General features: G+C 48.1%; 1 protein-coding gene across 4 annotated transcripts; it reads left to right on the top strand.

The window, feature by feature from the left end:
• Positions 1-197: 197 nt before the first annotated feature.
• Positions 198-21,258, top strand: Znf142 (zinc finger protein 142). 4 transcript variants are annotated; one of them, XM_052749862.1, is made up of 10 exons: positions 198-364; positions 610-762; positions 2,460-2,773; positions 5,366-5,965; positions 7,412-7,570; positions 9,587-10,411; positions 12,252-12,429; positions 13,354-16,261; positions 17,209-17,314; positions 20,348-21,258. In XM_052749862.1, exons 3-10 carry the CDS (start codon positions 2,488-2,490, stop codon positions 20,815-20,817), a joined length of 5,532 nt encoding a protein of 1,843 aa, XP_052605822.1. In that variant the 5' UTR covers positions 198-364; positions 610-762; positions 2,460-2,487; the 3' UTR covers positions 20,818-21,258. The 4 variants fall into 4 exon arrangements, with proteins under 4 accessions (XP_052605822.1, XP_052605823.1, XP_052605821.1 ...); XM_052749863.1 differs by having other exon boundaries at positions 198-421; positions 2,467-2,773; XM_052749861.1 differs by having other exon boundaries at positions 198-421.
• Positions 21,259-21,552: the final 294 nt, after the last annotated feature.

The raw sequence follows: 21,552 nt of genomic DNA, 5'->3' as shown, positions 1-21,552 counted from the left end.
ACTCTCTGGCCCTCAGACTCGATGGTAAAACCAGGCCGCGATCGGAGGTAGCGCCGCTAGGCCACGCCCCCCCGAGCTCTACATCTACTTCCCGCCACACCCACCACAAAGTCCGTGCCACTCTGCCCTGCAACTCTCGATGGTTCCGCTTGGGACTTCAGTGCTAGGGTACTCAAGGACATAGAGGCGGGGGGGAGGGGGGGGAAACCATAGAGTAGCACGGGCCGCGGAGAGAGACAGAGTGACCGCTACACGTCGGATTCCCAGAGGCGCGTGGGTCGGGCGCGGCCGCAGCAAAGGCTCCAGTCGCTCCAGTCTCTGTCAGACCATAGAGATGCTGCTCCCAGCCGCCCTGGGGTAGAAGGTGAGAGAGCGGCTGGCGGCAGGAACGTGGGGGAAGTGCCGGTGCTGCGAGCCGGAGGTAAAAGTTTTTCCTAGCCCCAGCGTGAGTGGGCCTGGGAGGTGGGACCCCCCTGGGAGGGGAGGTGCTGAGGGCAGCACGCCGGACCAGAGGGACCCGGGCGCATCTTCGCGTCACTGCTCTGGGCCCCGCCCGGGTATCCGCTGCCTCTCCTCAGGACCATAATCGTGACGATGCATCATTCCAAGCCTTGCAGGTTCCGAAGCGCCTTTCTCCTTCGCTGGATCTCGTGACTTGGCTGTCGCCCGGAGAGTGTAGACGCTGTCGCCGCCTCCACTTTACAGATCGGAAAGCTGAGTCCCGGAGAAGCGAGGCGGGCGCTTCTAGTTCAAGGCCACAGGGTGAGTCAAAGCCCAGAGGCGCGTGGGAACCGAGGTAGTCCGGGGCGCCTTGCTCCCCAGGCTTTCGTGTCCCTTGGTTCTCCAGCCTCCAAGGAAGCACGGTACTTCTCTTTGGCGCACTCCTACCTCGAGCTCCGCGTCTTCCTGAGGCCGCGCGTGATGGAGCTGGAAGATTGGCCAGAGCAGCAATTATAAGTAGTCGGGGAAGCTGTAGTTTCCAAAGAGCCTCTCTGACCACGGAAGTGCTCTTCCATGCCACCTTGTGAATTTCTGTCTGCTCTTGCTGGTTTTGAGTGGAGGGATTCTGCAGAATAAGGAATAGCGGCTCTCACCTGGCTCTTCTTCAACCTTGGTGACCGATTTCATCAAGTAATTATTGTCATTTGGGGGTTTTGGTTTTTGTGTTTTTGGTGTTTTTAAACAGGATTTCTCTATGTAAAAGCCTTGGCTGGCCTGGAACTCAGGCAGGCCTCGAAATCACAGAGTTCCGCCTGCCTCTGCCTTTTGAATACCAAAAATTTTAAAAATTATCTCCCTTATTTCAGCCGTATCTTAACAGGGCGTGTAGTTTAATTCGTTTCTCGGTTGTGTTAGGTTCTGGAGGCCTTGGGAAGTTAGTGAGTTCCAAAGCCACCTTGTGTTTGAGGAACCACTGGTTTGACACCTAGGTGTAAGATACATGGGTTTACGTCAAGTTAGCTAGTCACTAGAATTTTCATGTCTGACTTCTGTAGCTTGTTGGTGCTTTGTGTTCATTGAAGTGAAAAATGTCAATATACTATTCAAAGCTCCACATCCAGTGTTGGGAATATATAATAGCTCATTTGTAGAGTACTTGCTTGGCATGCACAAAGCTCTGGGTATGATCCCCAGCACCACATTTTTTGGGGGGGGGGATGTGAGTTAGAGAATTGGTTCACTGGTTAAGAGTGAATGATGCTCTTTCTGAGGACCTGAGCATCCATTTCAGGTGTCTGACAACCACTCCAGCTTCAGGGGATCCAACCCCCTCTTCTGGACTCTGTAGGCACCTGCACTCATATATACATATCAACACACATAATTAAAAATAAAATCTTAAAAACAGCTGGTGTTGTGTACACCTGGACTCAGGACCCAAGAGAGAGAAAATTAAGAATGTCAGAAAGCATTCACAGCAGAGATGGTACTTATTTTCTTAAGGAGTCGGTATATTGGATTAGCTAGACGAGAGACTGAGATGGATTGGATGGGAGTGGCAAGAAAGTGGAGAGGTCTACAAGCAAAAAAGAATGTAACAGAGAATGACAAGTCCTCTGCTTAGGAGGGCGGGGAGGGAAGGTTGTCTGGAGAGGCAGGTCAGGGAGGCCCATAAGTGAAGGAATGGTTTTATATCTGCACTGAGAATAATAAGATCGTCAGGTAGTAAGAGAGAGCCTCTGGCCCCACTTAGTTGCAGTGGTCACTTAGCTGGCAAGAAACATTAACCTGCACTCTTTAACGTTGGCCGCAACTTGTTCTCTACTAATACTGACATCATTCTCATTTTATACTCTCTGTGCTGAATGTTGCTTTGAAAATATTTAGGATAATAATGTATGCCATGTTGTCATGAAAGGAAATGCCTAAATGTGTGGGCCAGCTTCAGAGAAATTAAGAGTTCTAACTGTATATGTGTGTATGTATTTATATGTTGTTTTTTTCTGGTTATTTGTCAGCATTTAGGAGGCCACAGCACATCAGTCAATGATAATGACAGACCCCGTGTTGGCATCCCAGCTGGCTAACGGCACCGGAGAGATGGATGGACTCTGCTCTGAGCTCTTGTTGATTCCCCCACCTCTCTCAAACCATGAAATCCTGAGCCCTGTCCAGAACACATGTGCTTCCGGGGAGCCTGCCCCTTTGCCTGCTGACCCAGGCTGCCTCCTGGTAGAGGCCACAGCTACTGAAGAGGGTCCAGGGAACATGGAGATTATTGTGGAAGCGGTAGCTGGAGCCCTGACCCCAGGAGCGTCTGGAGAGACGTCAGGTACAAGCATAGTTGCTGCCAGACCCGTGGGACATAGCCTTGAGTGTTCTGTCTGGGCTGTTGTTGGTCTTTCTCTTGAATGTGATGAGAACACAAGGCAGCATGCTATTTTTATACCTAGAGATGTTATCACTTGGTTTGCAGTTGATGCATGTTGATGGAAGGCTGGCAGGATAGCATACAGCCTCGTAACAAACTTTTGCAAAGTTTTGCCTCTGAGAGCTTCATGTCTGCTAGGCAGTAATCAAGAACAGAAAACAGTTCTGACACCTCTGCCCATTCTGGCTTATCCTTACTCTGACAGTCATTGGGGAGCCTTTCTTCCATACTGACCCTAAATCAGCCAGTCATTAGGCCAGAGGCCCAGCCTGATCAACCAGCCTGAGTTTGGCAGGGCTTTCCAGAAGTAACTGGTATTTCCTTACCCTAGTTTCCTGTGTGTAACATGCTGTACTTACCCAGGGCATGCTGTTTATCTCAGAGGGAAGTTTCTCTTTATTCTTTCTACATCTAAAACATTCATTTTTAAGAAACTTCCTATTCTTTCACTGTTACCTTTCAGTTACAGTTGTAAACTTTGTCTTCTGACTGTGTAGGATAATAGCAAAGGATTCTGGGAAAAATTAGGTAATTTGACCATGTAAGAATTCTAAACCCTGTTTCTACCACACACACACACACACACACACACACACACACACACACACACGCTAACTTCGAGAGTTGAGAAGATGCTGTATAAGGATATATAGTATCTTGCAACTTTGGGTTTATTTTTTTAATTGTTTATTTGTTTTTTTGTTTTTTTTTTTTTTTGGTTTTTCAAGACAGGGTTTCTCCGTGTAGCTTTGCGCCTTTCCTGGAACTCACTTGGTAGTCCAGGCTGGCCTCGAACTCACAGAGATCCACCTGCCTCTGCCTCCCGAGTGCTGGGATTAAAGGCGTGCGCCACCACCGCCCGGCTGTTTATTTGTTTTTGATATGATCTTACTATGTAGCTGTGGCTGTCCTGGAATTTACTATATAGACTAGGCTGGCCTAGAACTCACAGAGATCTGTCTGCCTCTGCCTCCTAGGTTTTGGAATTAAAGGCATATGCCACTATGCCTAGCTACTACTATCTTGCAACTTTGGGAGGATATAAAATATATATATTTTTTATTGCTGGGGCATAGAACCCAGGTTCTTGTACATGGTAGCTAATTGTTATACTATCACCCAGCTGCATCTGCAACGTAAATTAAGCTTTTGAAGGTCAGTTTAGCTACATTGCAAATTTTACAATAATGCACACTCTGACATAGTAATTCCACTCCAGGAACCTTTCTTAAAGGAAGACATACATGCATGCAAGGATGAGGTGTATAAGGCAACTTTGTTGTTGTTAGGAACATCTCTGTGGTCCATCAGGGCATAATTTCATACCATGAACTGGCTAAAAAGATAAGGTAGATTGAGTATGTAGTCACACACAAAAATAACATTGATGGGTGAGTGTGCTGGTATGTGTCAGTAATCCCAGCATTCCTTTAATCTTAGTACTCAGGAAACTGAGGCAGACTAGACTAAACTGCATAAGCCAGCCTGGGTTACATGTCAAGACCCTCTCTCATGGGTTCATAAGATGCTCAGTAGATAAAAGTGCTTGCCATGCAACCCTGACAACCTGACTTTCATCCTTAGAACCATGTTGAAAAGCTCATACAGATGAGGTAGCTTGGGTCTCTAAGCCAACACTCCTTTGTGAGATGGGAGGTACAGACAGGAGAATCAGTCCATAAACTTAAGGTCAAATGAAACAATGTAGGCAGTGCCCTTTGTGTGATGCTTGGTACACAGCAAAAGCTCATGCCAGCCATCACCTTCACCACCATTATTACATCATCATAAGGATGGAAGCCATCTCACCAGTATGCAGTAGCATGTGTGTGTGCACATCTATGCTCGTGTAGATGTCAGAGTCAGGGATCTTCCTCAATTGCTCCCTACATTTTATTTCTTTCTTTTACATCTTATTTTATCTGTGGTGTTTGTGGATATGGGTGCCTGTGCAAACAATTGTGAGCAAACAATTTGTGGGCTTCAGTTCTCTCCTACCATGTGGGTTCTGGGGATTAAACTCGGGTCATCAATTACCCACAGAGCCTTTTCAGAAAGGGTCTCTTACTGAACCTGGAGCTCACGAGCTTGGTTTGGCTATGCTAGCCAGCCAATAAGCTCCAGAAATCTGCCTGTCTTTGACTGTCAGTGCTGGGGATCTGAATTCAAGTCCTGATGCTTACATGGCAGGCACTTTGCTTAGCCCAAATTTGCTTTTTCTTAATGCTTTCTGGATTTTATTGTTTGTTGATTCATAATACACTAAGCATGCATCTTTGCCAAGTATTTTACTAGACACTAGAAATCCAAACACACATTCCAGACAGGCTACCCTGACCTATGGGCTTATAGTTCAGGTGCAAAGCCTAACTTGAAGTCTGTCTGCACTCCATGACTATAAAAAAATTCACTTACATTTCTACTAGTGACTAACGCTTTCAAGTCTTGTTCCATCTGATTCTGTGCCTTTCTCTGTCGGTCCTCTGCCTGCAGGTGTCCTGGTAAAGGTGGTGGAGGTATACTTCTGTGAGCGCTGTGAACAGAGCTTTGCAGAGCCTACTCTGCTCTCCCTGCACCAGTGCACTGAGACCCATATTCAGGCTGTGCAGGACCTCTCTAGCCCCCCGTGCTCTGTAGAGCTGCCCCCCAGCAACCTCACCCTCAATGGCCCACTGCAGGACCCCAGCCTGCCAGATAGCCCCCTGCCATGCCCTGTATGTAGACAAGAGTTTGTCCAACCCCAGGCCTTGAAGAGCCACTTCAAGATTCACCGGGTCACTCCCAACACATTCTCCTGCCCAGAGTCTGGCTGTGTGTTCTCTGCTGAAGATCGCAAGGGTCTGCAGCATCACCTGAGACAGACCCACAAGGCAGTTCCTGTGCCCTGTTCATTCCGGGGCTGCTCCCTGCTTTTCGGGAGCCAGCAGGGAATGGAGCTGCATCGGCAGGCCCATTACCCTTTCCACTGCAGCCATTGCAGCTTCATGGGCTCCAACGTCAAACTCTTCCGGCAGCATCAGCGGAGCCATGGAGCCAGTTCACGGGGAGAACTTTCTGCTGTTCAGGGCCTTCCATCCCAGGAGCTGCTGCCAGGTAGGGGGCCAGGGACCGACTAGTCTCCTGCGTAGAATGTATCTACAGTTGATCTCCTGTGACATTTGTTTCCATTATGACTGTTCCATGAGTATGACAGAATGTAGACCATGGCTCAAGAGGATGGGATTTCAGCCAGGCTATGGTGGCACATGCCTTTAATCCCAGCAGTTGGGAGGCAGAGGCAAGTGATCTCTGTGAATTAGAGACCAGCCTAGTCTACAGAGCAAGTTACAGGATGGCCAGGGCCACTCAGGGAGAAAAAAAAATACTGGGTGATATGGGAAAGGCTCTAGAAAACTTGAACCAATCAGAATGCATGGGACCAAAGGAAGCCTTTGTCTGTGAGTAAAATTGATTTATGCAACATGTAATCTGAAGATATTTTAACAGTATCCTCTATTGATCTGTTTCAGACCATGCTATCTCAGGGCGAAAGTGCCTGTCAGTGACTGTTGCTACTAGTAGAATGTTTATTGATTGCCCTTAGAATGAATGAGATTGGAGCTGGATGAAATAGTACATGCCTGTAATCCGAGCACTTGAGAGGGTTAGAAATTCAGGGTCATCTTTAGCTATATAGCAAGTTCCAGGCCAACTTGGACTATATGAGGTCATGTCTCCAAAAACATAAACAAATAAATTGTGAGAGTGGGCAGAGAGGAATAGGGTTGTTTAAAAAAAAAAAAAAGAAAGAAACCTTGCTGGGCAGTGGTGACTCACACCTTTAATCCCAGCAGTCAGGAGGCAGAGGCAGCCAGATCTCTGTGAGTTCAAAGCCAGCCTGGTGTACATAGTAAGTTCTAGGATAGTCAGAACTACACAGAGAAACTCTGTTTTAAAAAAAAAAGAAAGAAAGAAAGAAAGAAATCTCAGGAAGGGAGGTACTTTATCAGTTTCTCCTTTTAGTCTCAAAACTAAAAAAAGCAGCATGAGGTAAGTGGAGGAGCAGGAAGTAGAGAAAAATAGTCCAGGAGAGGACAGACTGAAAACTTGACTTGCCGAGTCTCTTTCTTGTTCTTACGTCTAAAGAGAACCTTTCGGGGGCAAGGTATGAGCCTGAAGTACCAATTAGGCTCCTCAGTAGAACAGTGAACAGTCAGAGTATTGTCTCTGCCTTGAACATCCACCCTTTGGCTCTGGCGACCTGGGCTAAGGAAGTACATTCTACATTTATCTACCTCTTAGCTCCTGCTCCCTTTCCAGTGACTTCAAAGTTCTGAGCTTCATGGGGTCTAAGTCTGTTATTATCATAGGTTTTTAGACTAAGTTTTTACTCTTTGTCTTCAGATCCCTGTCTTGAATAAGAATATATAAATGTACTTAGCATCCAAGATCCTTTTCTGTTAAAAGGAGAGAAGGATAATTCTGCCTGCCAGTAAGTATAGTACCAGCATTCGGTACTGTCATTGGCCCTTGTGGACTTGAAGTTTTATGTGCCCCCAGCTCCCAAACTGCCTCCAGGAGAGAGAGTACCTTCTGAAGAAGCAGGTGCACCACTGCCTGGGCAGGAGTCAGCCGAAGAGGATGTAGAGGAGGGGAGTGGCACCCAGAAGGACTCCCAGAAAGTCTTGGATAAAAGCCAAGGAGCTCAGCAGTTGGAAGGTAAAAACATCACTGAGGTTGAAGCTCTTCATGGTAGACAGGAGTGGAGAGTGGGGAGCCTGACGTTTAGGCCTTAGGTTTTGGTTTTCTGGGCTTTAGTTCAGATCCATGTTCTACTTAACTCAGAAGTCAAGATCTAGGCTAGGGAAATAACTCAACAATAGAGTATTCCCTTAGCCTTTGTCAGTCCTTAGGCTTAATCTCAAGGACTTAAAACCAACAGCAGAGTCTAGTATGCAGTGACAAATAGGTCAAATAATCTGGTAACACGGGGCAGTGGTACAATACAATTTGTTCTCCTAGGCAGGGTTTCTTCAGCCAGTGTCTTAGTTAGGGTTTCTGTTGTACAATGAAACACCGTGACCATAATAAAGCAAGTTGGGGAGGAAAGGATTTATTGGGCTTATACTTCCATATCACTGTTCATCTTTGGAGGAAGTCAGGACAGGAATTCAAACAGGGAACCGGGAGGCAGCAACTGATGCAGAGGCCATGGAGGGGTGTTCTTCACTGGCTTCTTCCCCATGGCTTGTCCAGCCTCCTTTCTTAAAGAACCCAGGACCACCAGCCTAGGGATGGCACCACCCACAATGGGCTGGGCCTTCACCCATCAATCTCTAATTAAGAAAATGCCTTACAGGCTTGCCCACAGCCCAGTCTTATGGAAGTATTTTCCAGTTGTGGTTCTCTCCTCTCTGATGACTTTAGCTTGTGTCAAGTTGACATAAAACTATCCAGTACAGCCATAGCCCTCTTTAGCAGGGAAAAGGGATTCTGTATAGTTATCACAGGTTTTTGATGATCAACCTGTTTTGTCTAGGTACCTAAGATTTTTTTTCTGAATCTTTGTTTCCAGTTTCAAACTCAATAGAAACACTTGAGATTCATCTCACAGGGGGAATATTTAAAAGAATCTGATTGTATTTATTACCAGCTCTCAATTATTTAAAGCTCAGTGAACCAGTATTTGGAAGTTGAGGGTACTGTACCTTTCTTTCTGCTCACTCATTTTGAGACTCTTTTGCATCCACCCTGCTGATCTTTCTGCATGTCAGTATAAAGCAGGGGCAACAAGAATAAAAAAGCTCCATCCATACTTTCTTGGGCAGCTCCAAACAGAGGTTAGGAATAGTGGGTGACTTGGGAAAACACTTGTAACAGGCCACAAGAAGGTCTTAGTATAGATTGGTGCCTAGCCCACATCAGAGAGGCTTCATCCAGTAGCTGATGGAAACAGATGAAGAGACCCACAGGCAAACATTAGGCCAAGCTCAGGAATCCTGCTGAAGAGAGGGAAGAAGGATTGTAGGAGCCAGAGGGGTCAGGAGCATCACAAGAATACCCATGGAATCAACTAACCTGGGCTCATAGAGCTCATAGAGACTGAACTGACAACCAGGGAGCCTGCACTGGACTGACCTCAGTCCTCTGCATATATGGGACAGTTGTGTAGTTTGGTCTTCTTGTGGGACTCCTAACACTGGGAGCAGGAGCTGTCTCTAACACCTTTGCTGGCTTTTGGGACCCTACTCCTCATTCTGGATTGCCTTGCCCAGCCTTAATACAAAGGGTGGTGCTCAGTCTTACTGCAACTTGATATGCCATGTTTTGTTGATATCCATAGGAGGACTGCCTTTTCTGAATAGAAACGGAGAAGTGGAGTGGGCAGCGGAGTGGTGGTGGGAGAGACTGGGAGGAGAGGAGGGAAGGGAAAGTGCAGTCAGGATATAAAGTAGATAAATTTAAAATTAAAAATCAATAATAATTTTAAAAAGGCAAGAAGTTAACAAAAAAAAAAGGGGGGGGGGGTAATGAGTAGTCCTTGTAGTTCTTTCTCTTGATAGTGGAGTTTCTCACCTCTTCTTTGAGACAACATTTGAGACTCTGGTGTTTTTGGTTTTTATGAAAAAAGAGGCCCGTGGTATTTGTGTCTGTACAAGCTGTAGCTTCTGTTGTCTAGCTAGCCCCTGAATACTAGAGAACCTGGCTCTTAACCCTCTGCATTCTCTTTCACAGGGCATGTGGCTTCCAGCACTGAGTCCCTCTTCAAGACCCACATGTGCCCAGAATGCAAACGCTGCTTTAAGAAGCGGACCCATCTGGTAGAGCACCTACATCTCCACTTTCCAGACCCGAGCCTCCAGTGTCCTAACTGCCAGAAGTTCTTCACCAGCAAGAGCAAACTCAAGACCCATCTGCTGCGGGAGCTGGGTGAGAAGGCCCACCGATGTCCTCTGTGCCACTACAGTGCCGTGGAGAGGAACGCACTTAACCGCCACATGGCCAGCATGCACGAGGACATTTCCAACTTCTACTCAGACACCTATGCCTGTCCTGTCTGCCGAGAGGAGTTCCGCCTCAGCCAAGCGCTCAAAGAGCACCTCAAGAGCCACACGGCAGCAGCTGCCGCCGAACCGTTACCCCTGCACTGCTTTCAGGAGGGCTGCACTTACGTAGCCCCCGACCGTAAGGCCTTTGTAAAGCACCTAAAGGAGACCCATGGAGTACGCGCTGTGGAGTGCCGCCATCACTCGTGTCCCATGCTCTTTGCCACAGCTGAAGCCATGGAAGCCCACCACAAGAGCCATTACGCTTTCCACTGTCCCCACTGTGACTTTGCCTGCTCCAATAAGCACCTGTTCCGCAAACATAAGAAACAAGGCCACCCAGGCAGCGAAGAGCTACGGTGCACCTTCTGCCCCTTCGCCACCTTCAACCCAGTCGCCTACCAGGACCACGTTGGCAAGATGCACGCTCATGAGAAGATCCACCAGTGCTCTGAGTGCAACTTTGCCACTGCCCACAAGAGGGTGCTTATCCGACACATGCTGCTGCATACTGGTGAGATGGCTTCCATCCTTCTGATGATGTAATAACATTGGTGAAGGTGATGGCTGGCACGAGCTTTTGCTGTGTACCAAGCATCACACAAAGGGCATTGCCTACATTGTTTCACTTGACCTCAAGTTTATGGGCATAACTCTAGTATCCCAAGTTTACAAGGATATAAGGCATAAATTGATGCCATTTCAACAAATAAAGTAGTCAAGTCATGTCTGAATCCATGCACTCTGATTTCAGAACCTGTGTTCTAACACTGGACTCTCATTCCTTACCCTTCAGCACTTGTCCAGTTCCACCCACCCCTAGTCAAGTGCAGATGGGTAATGTTCAGCCATTTATATTGCAGACTTGCAGACCAGGACAGATAGCTTCCTTTATAATTCAAGTTTGGGGAATCTGTAGGAACAGGAGAAGGAAAAGTAGTCAGCCATCCATATATTGTGGATTTCCTTAGAATTGAACATGATCGCCTCTGGTAACTTGAAAACTGACTTGTTGTATATTGGATTCCTTAGGTTGTTTGCATTACTGAAGCCATAGATGGCAACTAAATCAGGCTTCCTACTATGGTATCTTCTCTGATCCCTGCAAACATCTATGCACTGGTGAACCATTAAGCCAATTCCACAGAAAACTCTGGTTAGAAAAATAATTTTTAGACAGTTTGATCAAAGCTATTGCTATTCCCATATAACAACAGGTCTTTTCTGTACACAGTTTAGTCACAGACTGTAGTTTCCAAGGCCTTTTCCTAAACTGTTTTAACAGTTTAAAACATTCTTTTATATGCATTATCCTATTTCATCCTCGACAGTCTTGTAGGCAAGGCAGGTAAAGATCAGAGACAAAAAATGAATTGAGAAGTTCAACTTAGATGTACAGTAAGATCACAGAGAGCTATACTGTGTGCCCTTTACCACACAGAGGTGGCTGGTTGGGGAGGAAGGCAGGAACATGGCCACCAGCCTCTTAGTGCCAGGAATTGAGCAAGTGCTGGGACAGCTCATCCTTGAGATCTTACTGTGCACCACTGACAGCTTTGCTATGTTTCCTTTAATACTCACACCAACCAGGTGAGGTCTCTATTTTGTTGTTCCCTTTCTGGAAACAAGGAAAACAGGCTGCCCAAGGCCATGTGGTCCACCGTTTAATAAATAAAATGGCTTTGTGATTTCTCTGTGCCTTGATTTTCGCACCTCTAAAACAGAGATAATAATAGCACCTTATAGTGTTGCTATGAAGACTCATTGAGAGGAGGTACTTTATGCAGAGCTCAGGCACATAGTGAGCACTGTATAAATGCTGACTGTTCATATGCATTGCTCTGTTGGAATCTCGAGTTTCAGTTCTATTTCTTCTCCTGTTCTAATCTCTACTTAGGAAATGAGAAAGAATTGAGTTACAGGTACCAACTACCTTTTTCTAAAAATCAAAGGTAAGCTTGGTGCACACCAGCACTGGGGAGGCAGAGGCAGGCGGATCTCTGAGTTCGAGGCCAGTCTAGTCTACAGAGTGAGTTCTAGGACAGCCAGGGGTACACAGGGAAACCCTGTCTCAAAAAAAAAAAAAAAAAACAAGCAAAAAAAATCCAAGGTAGACTTTAATTTTACAAAGCCGACAGTCTGCACTTCCCCCTCTTCATTGGTATAGGAGTTGGAGGAAATGTTGGAGACAGCTGTAATGTTGCCTTCTTTCTTACGAAGTGTGCCACATACCTGGTAGCGCATAAAGCTTTTGCCCCTGCCTGGCATCATAGCAGACTTGCTGGAAGAGATGATATGGCCACTCTCTCAAATCTATATCTGACCTGTGTTTTTTCTCCTACACACACTATAAGGAGAGAAACCTCACAAGTGCGAGCTGTGTGACTTCACGTGCCGGGACGTGAGCTACCTATCCAAGCACATGCTGACCCACTCTAATACCAAGGATTACATGTGTACTGAATGTGGCTATGTCACCAAGTGGAAGCACTACCTGAGTGTGCACATGCGGAAACATGCAGGGGATCTCAGGTAGGAGCACACGTGCTTCCATCTCGGGCCCATTGCTTCCTTTCTCGTTTGTAACACCGGTCTCCCTCCGCTCCTGCTCTCTTGGCTCCAGCACCTACAGTTGAGCCTGCGTCTGTGGCCCGTTCTGCATGGTGAGAGCATTCTGGGCCAGGCGAAGGAAAGGAGAGGTTAAAGTGTCACCTGAGGGGCTGAGGAGGTGGTGGCCCAGTCAGTAAAGTGCTTGCTGTAATCATGAAGGTCTGAGGAGTTCAGTCCTTAGAGCCCACATTGAAAGTAGTAGTTAGTTCCCAGAATTTGGCCTCAGGAAAATGGATCTACACTTACTGGCACCAAATGGCCACTTTAAGATCCAGTAACATCTGGACAAATTCTCTAACCTATGGGCACATCTGCCTAGGGGCTTGGTCTGTAGCCTTTATACCTCCACTGGGGAATAGAACAACGCACAGAAACCTGCTCCATGGGGTTCCAGTTCCTTAGAAGTCAGGTGGGTACTGCCACCCTGGCATACCTGCCCCACTTTACTCATGATTACTTTCCTATAGGAAGTAGTTTAGGGACTCTGGCAGAACACTTTTCTAGCATGCATAAAACCCTGAGTTCAGTCCTCAGCATCTCAAGACCAGGAGGTGGGAGGACGGGGCGGGCACACACCACACCACACACACATGCAGTAGAGAATAGAGAGTTCCAGCCCTGAAGCTAGGCTGTCTGCCCATCACTGCCTTTGGGCAGACACCTAACTTCAGTACCTTGGCCTCACCTATAAAGTAGAAATACCTACCTCACAGGATGGTAGAAGGCAAGTTAAATCAGATGGTTCACGTGCAGCACAGAGCGCAGACCCAGGCCTATAGTATTTAGTCAGTGACTGTCAACTGTTATGATGTATTGTGATTGACCCCTCTTTGTCCTTCTTCCCAGATACCAATGCAACCAGTGCTCTTACCGCTGCCATCGGGCTGATCAGCTGAGCAGCCACAAACTGCGCCACCAGGGAAAGTCTCTCATGTGTGAGGTGTGTGCCTTTGCATGCAAGCGGAAGTATGAGCTTCAGAAGCACATGGCTTCCCAGCACCACCCTGGCACACCTGCCCCACTCTACCCCTGCCGCTACTGCAGCTACCAGAGCCGCCACAAGCAGGCCCTGCTGAGCCATGAGAACTGCAAGCACACCCATCTCCGGGAGTTTCACTGTGCCCTCTGTGACTACCGTACCTTCAGCAATACCACACTCTTCTTCCACAAGCGGAAGGTCCATGGCTACATGCCAGGGGACCAGGTTTGGCAGTTCTGCAATGCCAGCCAGGAGTTGGAGGGGGCCAGGCAATGCCTGGCACCTCCATCAGACTTAGGACCTTCAAGCCAGCTGTCAGCCCAGCCTGAGAGACAAGACCATGAAGATGGGATTGTGGCGGACTCCAGTGTGGACCAGGCCCTGCCAGAGACAAGTGATGAGGTCAGCACCAAAAGACAGGATGGTATTGAGGCTCCCCAAGGGGATAACCTGGTTGGCAGCCCCAGCCCAGGGGAGGTGGAGGAGGGTGGCTGCACACTACACTTGGAGGCCCTGAGGGTAGACCTAGAACCTGTGGCAGAGCCGCCACCCCTTGAGGAGCTCACCGAAACAGCCCCTGTGGAGTTCAGGCCTCTTGATCCCCCAGGGCCACTGGGAATGGAAAGAGCAGATGGACTGGAAGAGCCGGAACTATCCAGCTTTGAAAGTGTTGGGACTCCTGGCTTGGTTGCTGAAGAGCCCATTCTGGAGAAGCTAGTCTCTGAGCCCCCCAGAAATCCTCTAATCTCTGAGGAGACCCCTAACACATTCAAGGCGACTCTGTCTGCTGAGACTGCACCGTTGCCGCCGTTTCCTGAGTCAGAGTCACTGCTTAAGGCCCTGAGGAGACAGGACAAGGAACAAGCAGAAGCATTGGTGCTGGAGGGCCGGGTACAGATGGTAGTGATCCAGGGAGAAGGAAGAGCCTTCCGCTGCCCACACTGTCCTTTTATCACCCGCCGGGAGAAAGCCCTGACTCTGCACTCCAAATCGGGGTGCCACAGCCGCCGAGAGCCCCTGCTATGCCCTGAGTGTGGAGCTAGCTTTAAGCAACAACGTGGCCTCAACACCCATATGATGAAGAAATGCCCTGTTCTTCTCAGAAAGAACAAGGCTTTGCCCAGACCTGTCTCTCCCACTCTACATCCTCAGCTTCCAGGTAGCCAAGCCTCACAGGATGCTGAACGTGGAAAGCCCCCACCTTTACCATCAAAGGTGGAGCTCTTGCTTCCAAAAGATGTTCCTTCTGAGCTCCCTGGGGAGCCAGGAGTAGAGGAAGCTCCTCCCATACCCTCTGACCTCTCAGCCTCTCTTGCAGGGAAGTCCTTCCCCACAGGGACCTCTGAGAAGTTCCACTTTGAGCAAGGCAAGTTTCACTGCAGCTCGTGCACATTCCTTTGTTCTCGGCTCTCCTCTATCACCTCTCATGTGACCGAAGGCTGCCGGGGGGAGCGTAGCCGGGGAAGAAAGCGTGGGCGCCCCCAGACTCATCCTGTTGTTCTTCCCCTAAACAATGGGGACTCCGCTCTCCTGAATAGTGGGAGTACAGAGTCCAGCCCTGGTGATAGGGACCCTGCTGTGGCTCAGAAGCAGAAGGGTGCCCTCTTCTCCTGCCCGACGTGTCCCTTTAGCTGTCAGCAGGAACGGACCCTGAGGACTCACCAGACCCAGGGCTGCCCCCTTGAGTCCGGAGATCTGCACTGTGGTCTGTGCCCATTCATTGCTCCTGCTGCTGCTGCTCTGAGGCTCCATCAAAGGCGGAGGCACCCCACTGGAGCCCCAGCCTCTGGCCCCCGGCCCCTTCTGCAGTGTGGGGACTGTGGCTTCACCTGCAAGCAAAGCCGATGCCTCCATCAGCACCGGCGACTCAAACATGAGGGCGTGAAGCCACATCAGTGCCCTTTCTGTGACTTTTCTACTACTAGACGGTACCGGTTGGAGGCCCACCAGTCTCGACACACGGGTGTTGGCCGCATCCCTTGCAGCTCCTGCCCACAGACCTTTGGTACCAACTCAAAACTGCGTTTGCACCGACTCCGAGTCCATGACAAAACACCCACCCATTTCTGTCCCCTCTGTGACTATAGTGGTTATCTTCGTCATGACATCACTCGCCACGTCAACAGCTGCCACCAAGGCACCCCATCCTTTTCCTGCTCCCAGTGTGAGGCCCAGTTTAGCTCAGAAACGGCACTGAAGCAGCATGCTCTGCGCCGACACCCAGAACCTACACACCCGTCCCCTGGCTGTCCCGGAGAGGCCACGGAGGGCCCCTTGCACTGTTCCCACTGTGGCCTGCTCTGCCCCAGTCCTGCCAGCCTCCGAGGACACACCCGTAAACAGCACCCGAGGCTGGAGTGCGGGGCCTGCCAGGAGGCCTTCCCTAGCCGGCCAGCACTGGATGAGCATCGGAGGCAACACCATTTCAGCCACCGCTGCCAGCTCTGCAGCTTTGCTGCCCGGGAGCGGGTAGGCCTGGTGAAGCACTACCTGGAGCAGCATGAGGAGACGTCCGCAGCCCCCTCAGGAGGGGACGGCGGTGCTGGCCAGCCCTCCCTTTGCTGCCCTTTCTGTGACTTCGCATGTCGCCATCAGTTGGTACTGGATCACCATGTAAAGGGACACGGAGGCACCCGGCTCTACAAGTGTACTGACTGTGCCTATACCACTAAAAATCGGCAGAAGATCACCTGGCACAGCCGAATTCACACTGGGGAAAAGCCTTACCGCTGTCACCTCTGCTCCTATGCCTGTGCTGACCCTTCCCGCCTCAAGGTAAGAAATGCAAAGAATGTAGGCTCTGAATTCTCTAACTTCTTTTTTTTTTTTTGGCGTGTGTGTTTGTGTATTACATGTGAGCCTGGTGCCTGCAGAGCCAGAAGAGGTGTGGGATCCTCTAGAACTGGAGTTAAGGACAGTTGTGAGCTGCCATGGAAGAGCAGCCAGTGCTCTTAATTGCTGAGTCATCTCTCCAGTCTCCTGGATTCTATAACCTTAACAATTACATATATTCGCTTGTGACTCTGGATAGATTCCTTAACTTCTCAAAACTTAAGAGTTCCTCAGGTTGGGGATTTAGCCTAGCAAGCGCAAGGCCCTGGGTTTGGTCCTCAGCTCCAGAAAATAAAAAAAAAAAGAGATTCCTCATCTGTAAAAGGGATGATACAATTTCATGAGCTTTGTAAAGATAAATTCCATAACTGTTTGCCATGTGATAAAAGCATTTAATACTTTAAGAATAATCTGGGTAGTAACAGCTAACATTTATTGAGCACTTACTTTATTTTATTTTTTGTTTTTTTGGTTTTTTTCAAGACAGGGTTTCTCTGTGTAGCTTTGCGCCTTTCCTGGTACTCGCTTTGGAGACCAGGCTGGCCTCGAACTCACAGAGATCCACCTGCCTCTGCCTCCCGAGTGCTGGGATTAAAGGCGTGCACCACCACCGCCCAGTTTTAGTACTCAATTTTAATCATTTGAAAATACGAGGTGGGTCACTGGGTAGGGACTTAGTGATGGTAATGCTTGCTTGCCTAATATACACAAGACCTTGAGTTTAGTCCCCACATCACCACATGCACACAGAGATAGACACTGTGTTACAGATTATTAAACAGAATTAGGAGTTAGCTTACCCTACAACATAACTAGTAAGAAACAGCTGAGACCCGAGGGAGCCCCTGCTGCACGGGGAGTAAACATTCTGCATTGGATCTTCCTTCTAGTACCACATGCGGATCCATAAGGAGGAACGGAAGTACCTGTGCCCTGAGTGTGGATACAAGTGCAAGTGGGTCAACCAACTCAAATACCACATGACCAAGCACACAGGTAAGGAAGGGTGGGAATTGACTGTCTTGCTCAAAGGGTTTCCCTGTTCTCTAGCAAACTTGACCTCCCTGAGATGTTGGATGTCCTCACTCAGACTCAGAGCCTACATCAGTTTTCACCCTGGGAATAGGGGCTACACAGGAAGAACACACCAGAAATGGTTTGCCAGTCCATTGAAATGTGTTAGACATCAAAGAGTGGGTAAACCTGGAAGCTGGGCAAGTGTATTATTATGATCCAAGACCACACACACACACACACACACACACACACACACACACACACACACACACACACACACACACGGAGACCCTCCAGATCAATTTTGAGTAACCACTGAGAGATACGTGGTTTCCGTGTAAACGTGGTAGAATGATTGTAAGTGAGGAGAAAGGTGAAAATCCACCCCCCCACCTACCCCCCATCCCCCCCACCCCACCCCCGCTCTTTTTTTCTAATGTGCATTGGTGTTTTGCCTGCATGTATTTCTCTGTGAGGATGCCAGATCCCCTGGAACAGGAGTTACAGATAGTTAGTTGTGAGCTGCATGTGGGTGCTGGGAATTGAACTCAGGTCCTCTGGAAGAGCAGCCAGTGCTCTTAACTGCTGAGCCATCTTTCTAGCCCTGAGTTCCCTATTTTTTTCTTCTTTTCTAGGGTATGGAATCCACAAACCATGGGTTCTCTGTAAAGGGTTAATGATGGGGTACCTTTGATTATGGCATGTGATTTCCCCCATATGTGGAGGAATATCTTTATCTTTTTTTTTTTTTAACATTTTCTCTTTGTTTTTTTTGTTTTTATTTTTGTTGTGTTTTGTTTTTCAAGACAGGCTTTCTCTGTGTGGCCCTGCCTGTCCTCGAACTCACATATCAGCCTTCCTCTGCCTCCCAAGTGCTGGGATTAAAGTCATGCGCCACCACCACCTAGTTAGTTTCTTATCGTGGACTATGGGGGTCCAGCCCCTCAATAGTTCCCTCCCAGGGTCCGGGAAGAATCTACAACCAGCTGATAATTAATCCTTGATATAAAGAAATAAATCTATGTACACGAAACTCCTTAGTCCATATACTTTATTACTCTGTGTCAGTTACAAGCTTATATTCTGCTCTCATATTTAGCTCCTTTCTTGCCTGATTTCTCTCTACACTTGTCTGTGGTCCCCTCTAGGTTCTATCTTAATTCCTTCATCTTAGTTCTGCCCCTTCTAGGTTCTCATCCATCTTGTTCTTTCCCATATCATCTCCTCTCCCGTCTCCTTCTCCTCTCCCATCTCAGTTTGTTCCTCTCAAGTTCTTACCCATCTAGTTCATCCATTCTCTTTTCTCCATCCTCTGCGTGCCCTGGAAGTCCTGGTATATATGTACTTACAAGCAGTATTCCCTTAGTGCAAAGCCAGGCTTCTAGAGTCAAACGGAGGGGTGATAAGAATCACATAGGGAGGCAATAACCGTTAATTATCATTTGCAACCCCAAAGGGAAGTGACCAATTGGGGAATGAATTAACTAAAGGCTAAATTCGGGTAATATCTAAGAAGAGGGCTGTTATGTGCTCAACTATAATCTTAAACGTGATTGGTAGAAAATGTTAAGAATCTATAAGTTGCTAGGTCAATGGGAGAAAATAAAACTTCTTTTTTCCTGTGGCTCATATCTGTCCAAGCTATCTGCCATTTTTCTGCAGGGTGGGGGTAAGTGTGCTCAGTCGCCAGGCAACCTGTGTACAGCTAGATGCCTCTGGTGATAGTTAAAGGGAGATCTGGATAGAGGTAAGGTTTGGGAAAGGAGGAAGTAAAGCTTAATTGGCACATCCGCCAGGCCTTCTCAAACAGGTAGCCTGGATGGTTAAGTCTGTTCTTAGAGAGTACAGAGGTATCTCTGATAAGGTACTTTTCCTCTATCTGGGGATGGACCTGGCCGGAAGCTGCCAATGATGATAATTACAAGGAGGCTTGAACTGGGGTTCTGGCTGAGCATAGCTGTCAGTGCAGAAGGTTATCTAAATATTCCTAGAAGTGGTTAGGTAAGGAGTTAGAGGTCTATAAAGTTAGTAAGGCTATAAGAAAGGAGGGTCCGAGCTAAATTGTATAAGGCTATTGCTTAACATCCACCTGACCTAGGCAGTGTCTCTTTGTGGAATTTATCTTATATCGGGAGACTTGCATGTGGACTGTTACTACTGCTAGTCCTTGAAAGTGGCCAAGGGAGATATCTGATTCCAGAGAAAGCCTTTCCTGAGGCAGTTCTCCAAACACCTGGAATTTGTATGTCCAGAGAGTGATCAGTCCACACTGTTAGCCCTTCTTAGGGAAAAGTCAAATGGGAAAACTGTGAAGGCACACATGATTTTCATAACAGAAGACAGCTGATATATAACAAGCCAAATAACACCAAAAACTCCTTGGGATTTGGCTTCTTCTGGAGGAATTCCCTGATCCCTCCAGGTAGTGACTTTGCCATAACCAGCTGAGTTCTTATGATATATTCCTGCGGCCTGCAGCAGTTTCTCTTATTTTTTTTAGTTTGATAAGAAAGTATGTCTAAAGCCGGGTGATAGTGCTGCACACCTTTAACCCCAGCACTCAGGAGGCAGAGGCAGGTGGAGGTCTGTGAGTTTGAGTCCAGCTTGGTCTACAGAGCGGGATCCAGGACAGGCACCAAAACTACACAGAGAAACCCTGTCTCTAAAAAAAGAAAGAAAGTATGTCTAAATGGAGTCTTTAAGTTCTATAGTATCACATGACCAAAGAAGTGTCGGAGTTTCCCATTTAATAACCCTGTCATAGTTGAGTATTCTTTACTCTCAGGTAGACTAGTAGGTTAGAATTCCAATTAGTCATCAGCATCCACTGGGACCTGTGTGTATACAAGGACTGAGTGGAGAAAGGCACCAGAATGTCAGGTGTGACTGGGACAGAAAAGTATGGTCCTTAGCTTGTGCTGTGTTCTTTATATCCAAGGATCATGCTGACTTTTTATGACTCATTGACCCTTGTTTTTCCCTCTTCCATGGTGGTTTGTGCTTGTCCTGTAGGACTGAAGCCATACCAATGTCCCGAGTGTGAGTACTGTACCAACCGGGCTGATGCGCTGCGTGTACACCGGGAGACACGACACCGAGAGGCACGGGCTTTCATGTGTGAGCAGTGTGGCAAGGCATTCAAGACACGCTTCCTGTTGCGCACCCACCTGCGCAAGCACAGTGAGGCCAAGCCCTACGTGTGCAATGTTTGCCACCGTGCTTTCCGCTGGGCTGCTGGCCTGCGACATCATGCCCTCACCCATACCGACCGCCACCCATTCTTCTGCCGCCTCTGCAGCTACAAAGCCAAGCAGAAGTTCCAGGTGGTCAAGCATGTGCGCAGGCACCACCCTGACCAGGCCGACCCCAACCAGGGTGTGGGCAAAGACCCCACCACTCCCACAGTGCACCTACATGATGTGAAGCTGGAAGATCCCAGCCCTCCTGCTCCTCCTGCTCCCCCAACTGGACCTGAAGGCTGAGCCCTACCCCACCTCTGGCTTAGGAAGAACATATAGTCCAAGATATGCAAACTGGGACTATAGCTAGCCTGAGGAGCTTAGGTCCTGAAGGAGGGCTGGCTTTGGGATGTCAGTGTGGCTGGAACACACTTCCCACCCTTGGAACTCTGGCCTTTGAAATGAACAGCTATGTAAAAGATAGGCTTGGACTAACACCTTGATTTCTTCTTGAGTAGCACTATGTTTTTAACCTGTGACTGAATCGCCTGTGTTTACCATTATTGCATCAGAGTCCCTGGCTGTAAGGGTTTTGTTTTATTCACTCCATTACCTCTTCCTTCTTACTGCTTCAAGTCCTGGGGGTTTTTTTTCACCATTTTCTAAACAGTTATATCTAATTGCATGTGTTCCTGTGCCTAGTGCTCTGTAAGCATGTGAAAGAGAAGATTATCAGTTCACGGATGTGTCTGGATCCCTGTCCTATCATTCCTAGGTTGTCGTCTGGGTTTGCCCTGTCTCCTCCCAGGCCTCTGTCCTTGGTCTCCTCTACCTCAAAGAGGTTCTGAAACAGACCAGATTACCTGTGCTGGCTCTTCCCTTGTTCCCTGTTTCAAGCTCTTTTTGTCAGAAGAGGATTGCCACCCATTCCGCTTCCTCCCAGAAGCAGCTTTAATCAGTCAGAAGACTGGTCCAGCAGCTGCATCAAGGAGTACAAGCATCTAGGCAGTGTAAAGGCCCAACTGGCAAGGCCACACA

The sequence above is a fragment of the Peromyscus californicus genome, unplaced genomic scaffold, assembly GCF_007827085.1.
Source record: "Peromyscus californicus insignis strain IS unplaced genomic scaffold, ASM782708v3 Scaffold_21__1_contigs__length_65335640, whole genome shotgun sequence".
Lineage (NCBI taxonomy): Eukaryota > Metazoa > Chordata > Mammalia > Rodentia > Cricetidae > Peromyscus > Peromyscus californicus.
This window is presented reverse-complemented; position numbering and strand designations above follow the sequence as displayed.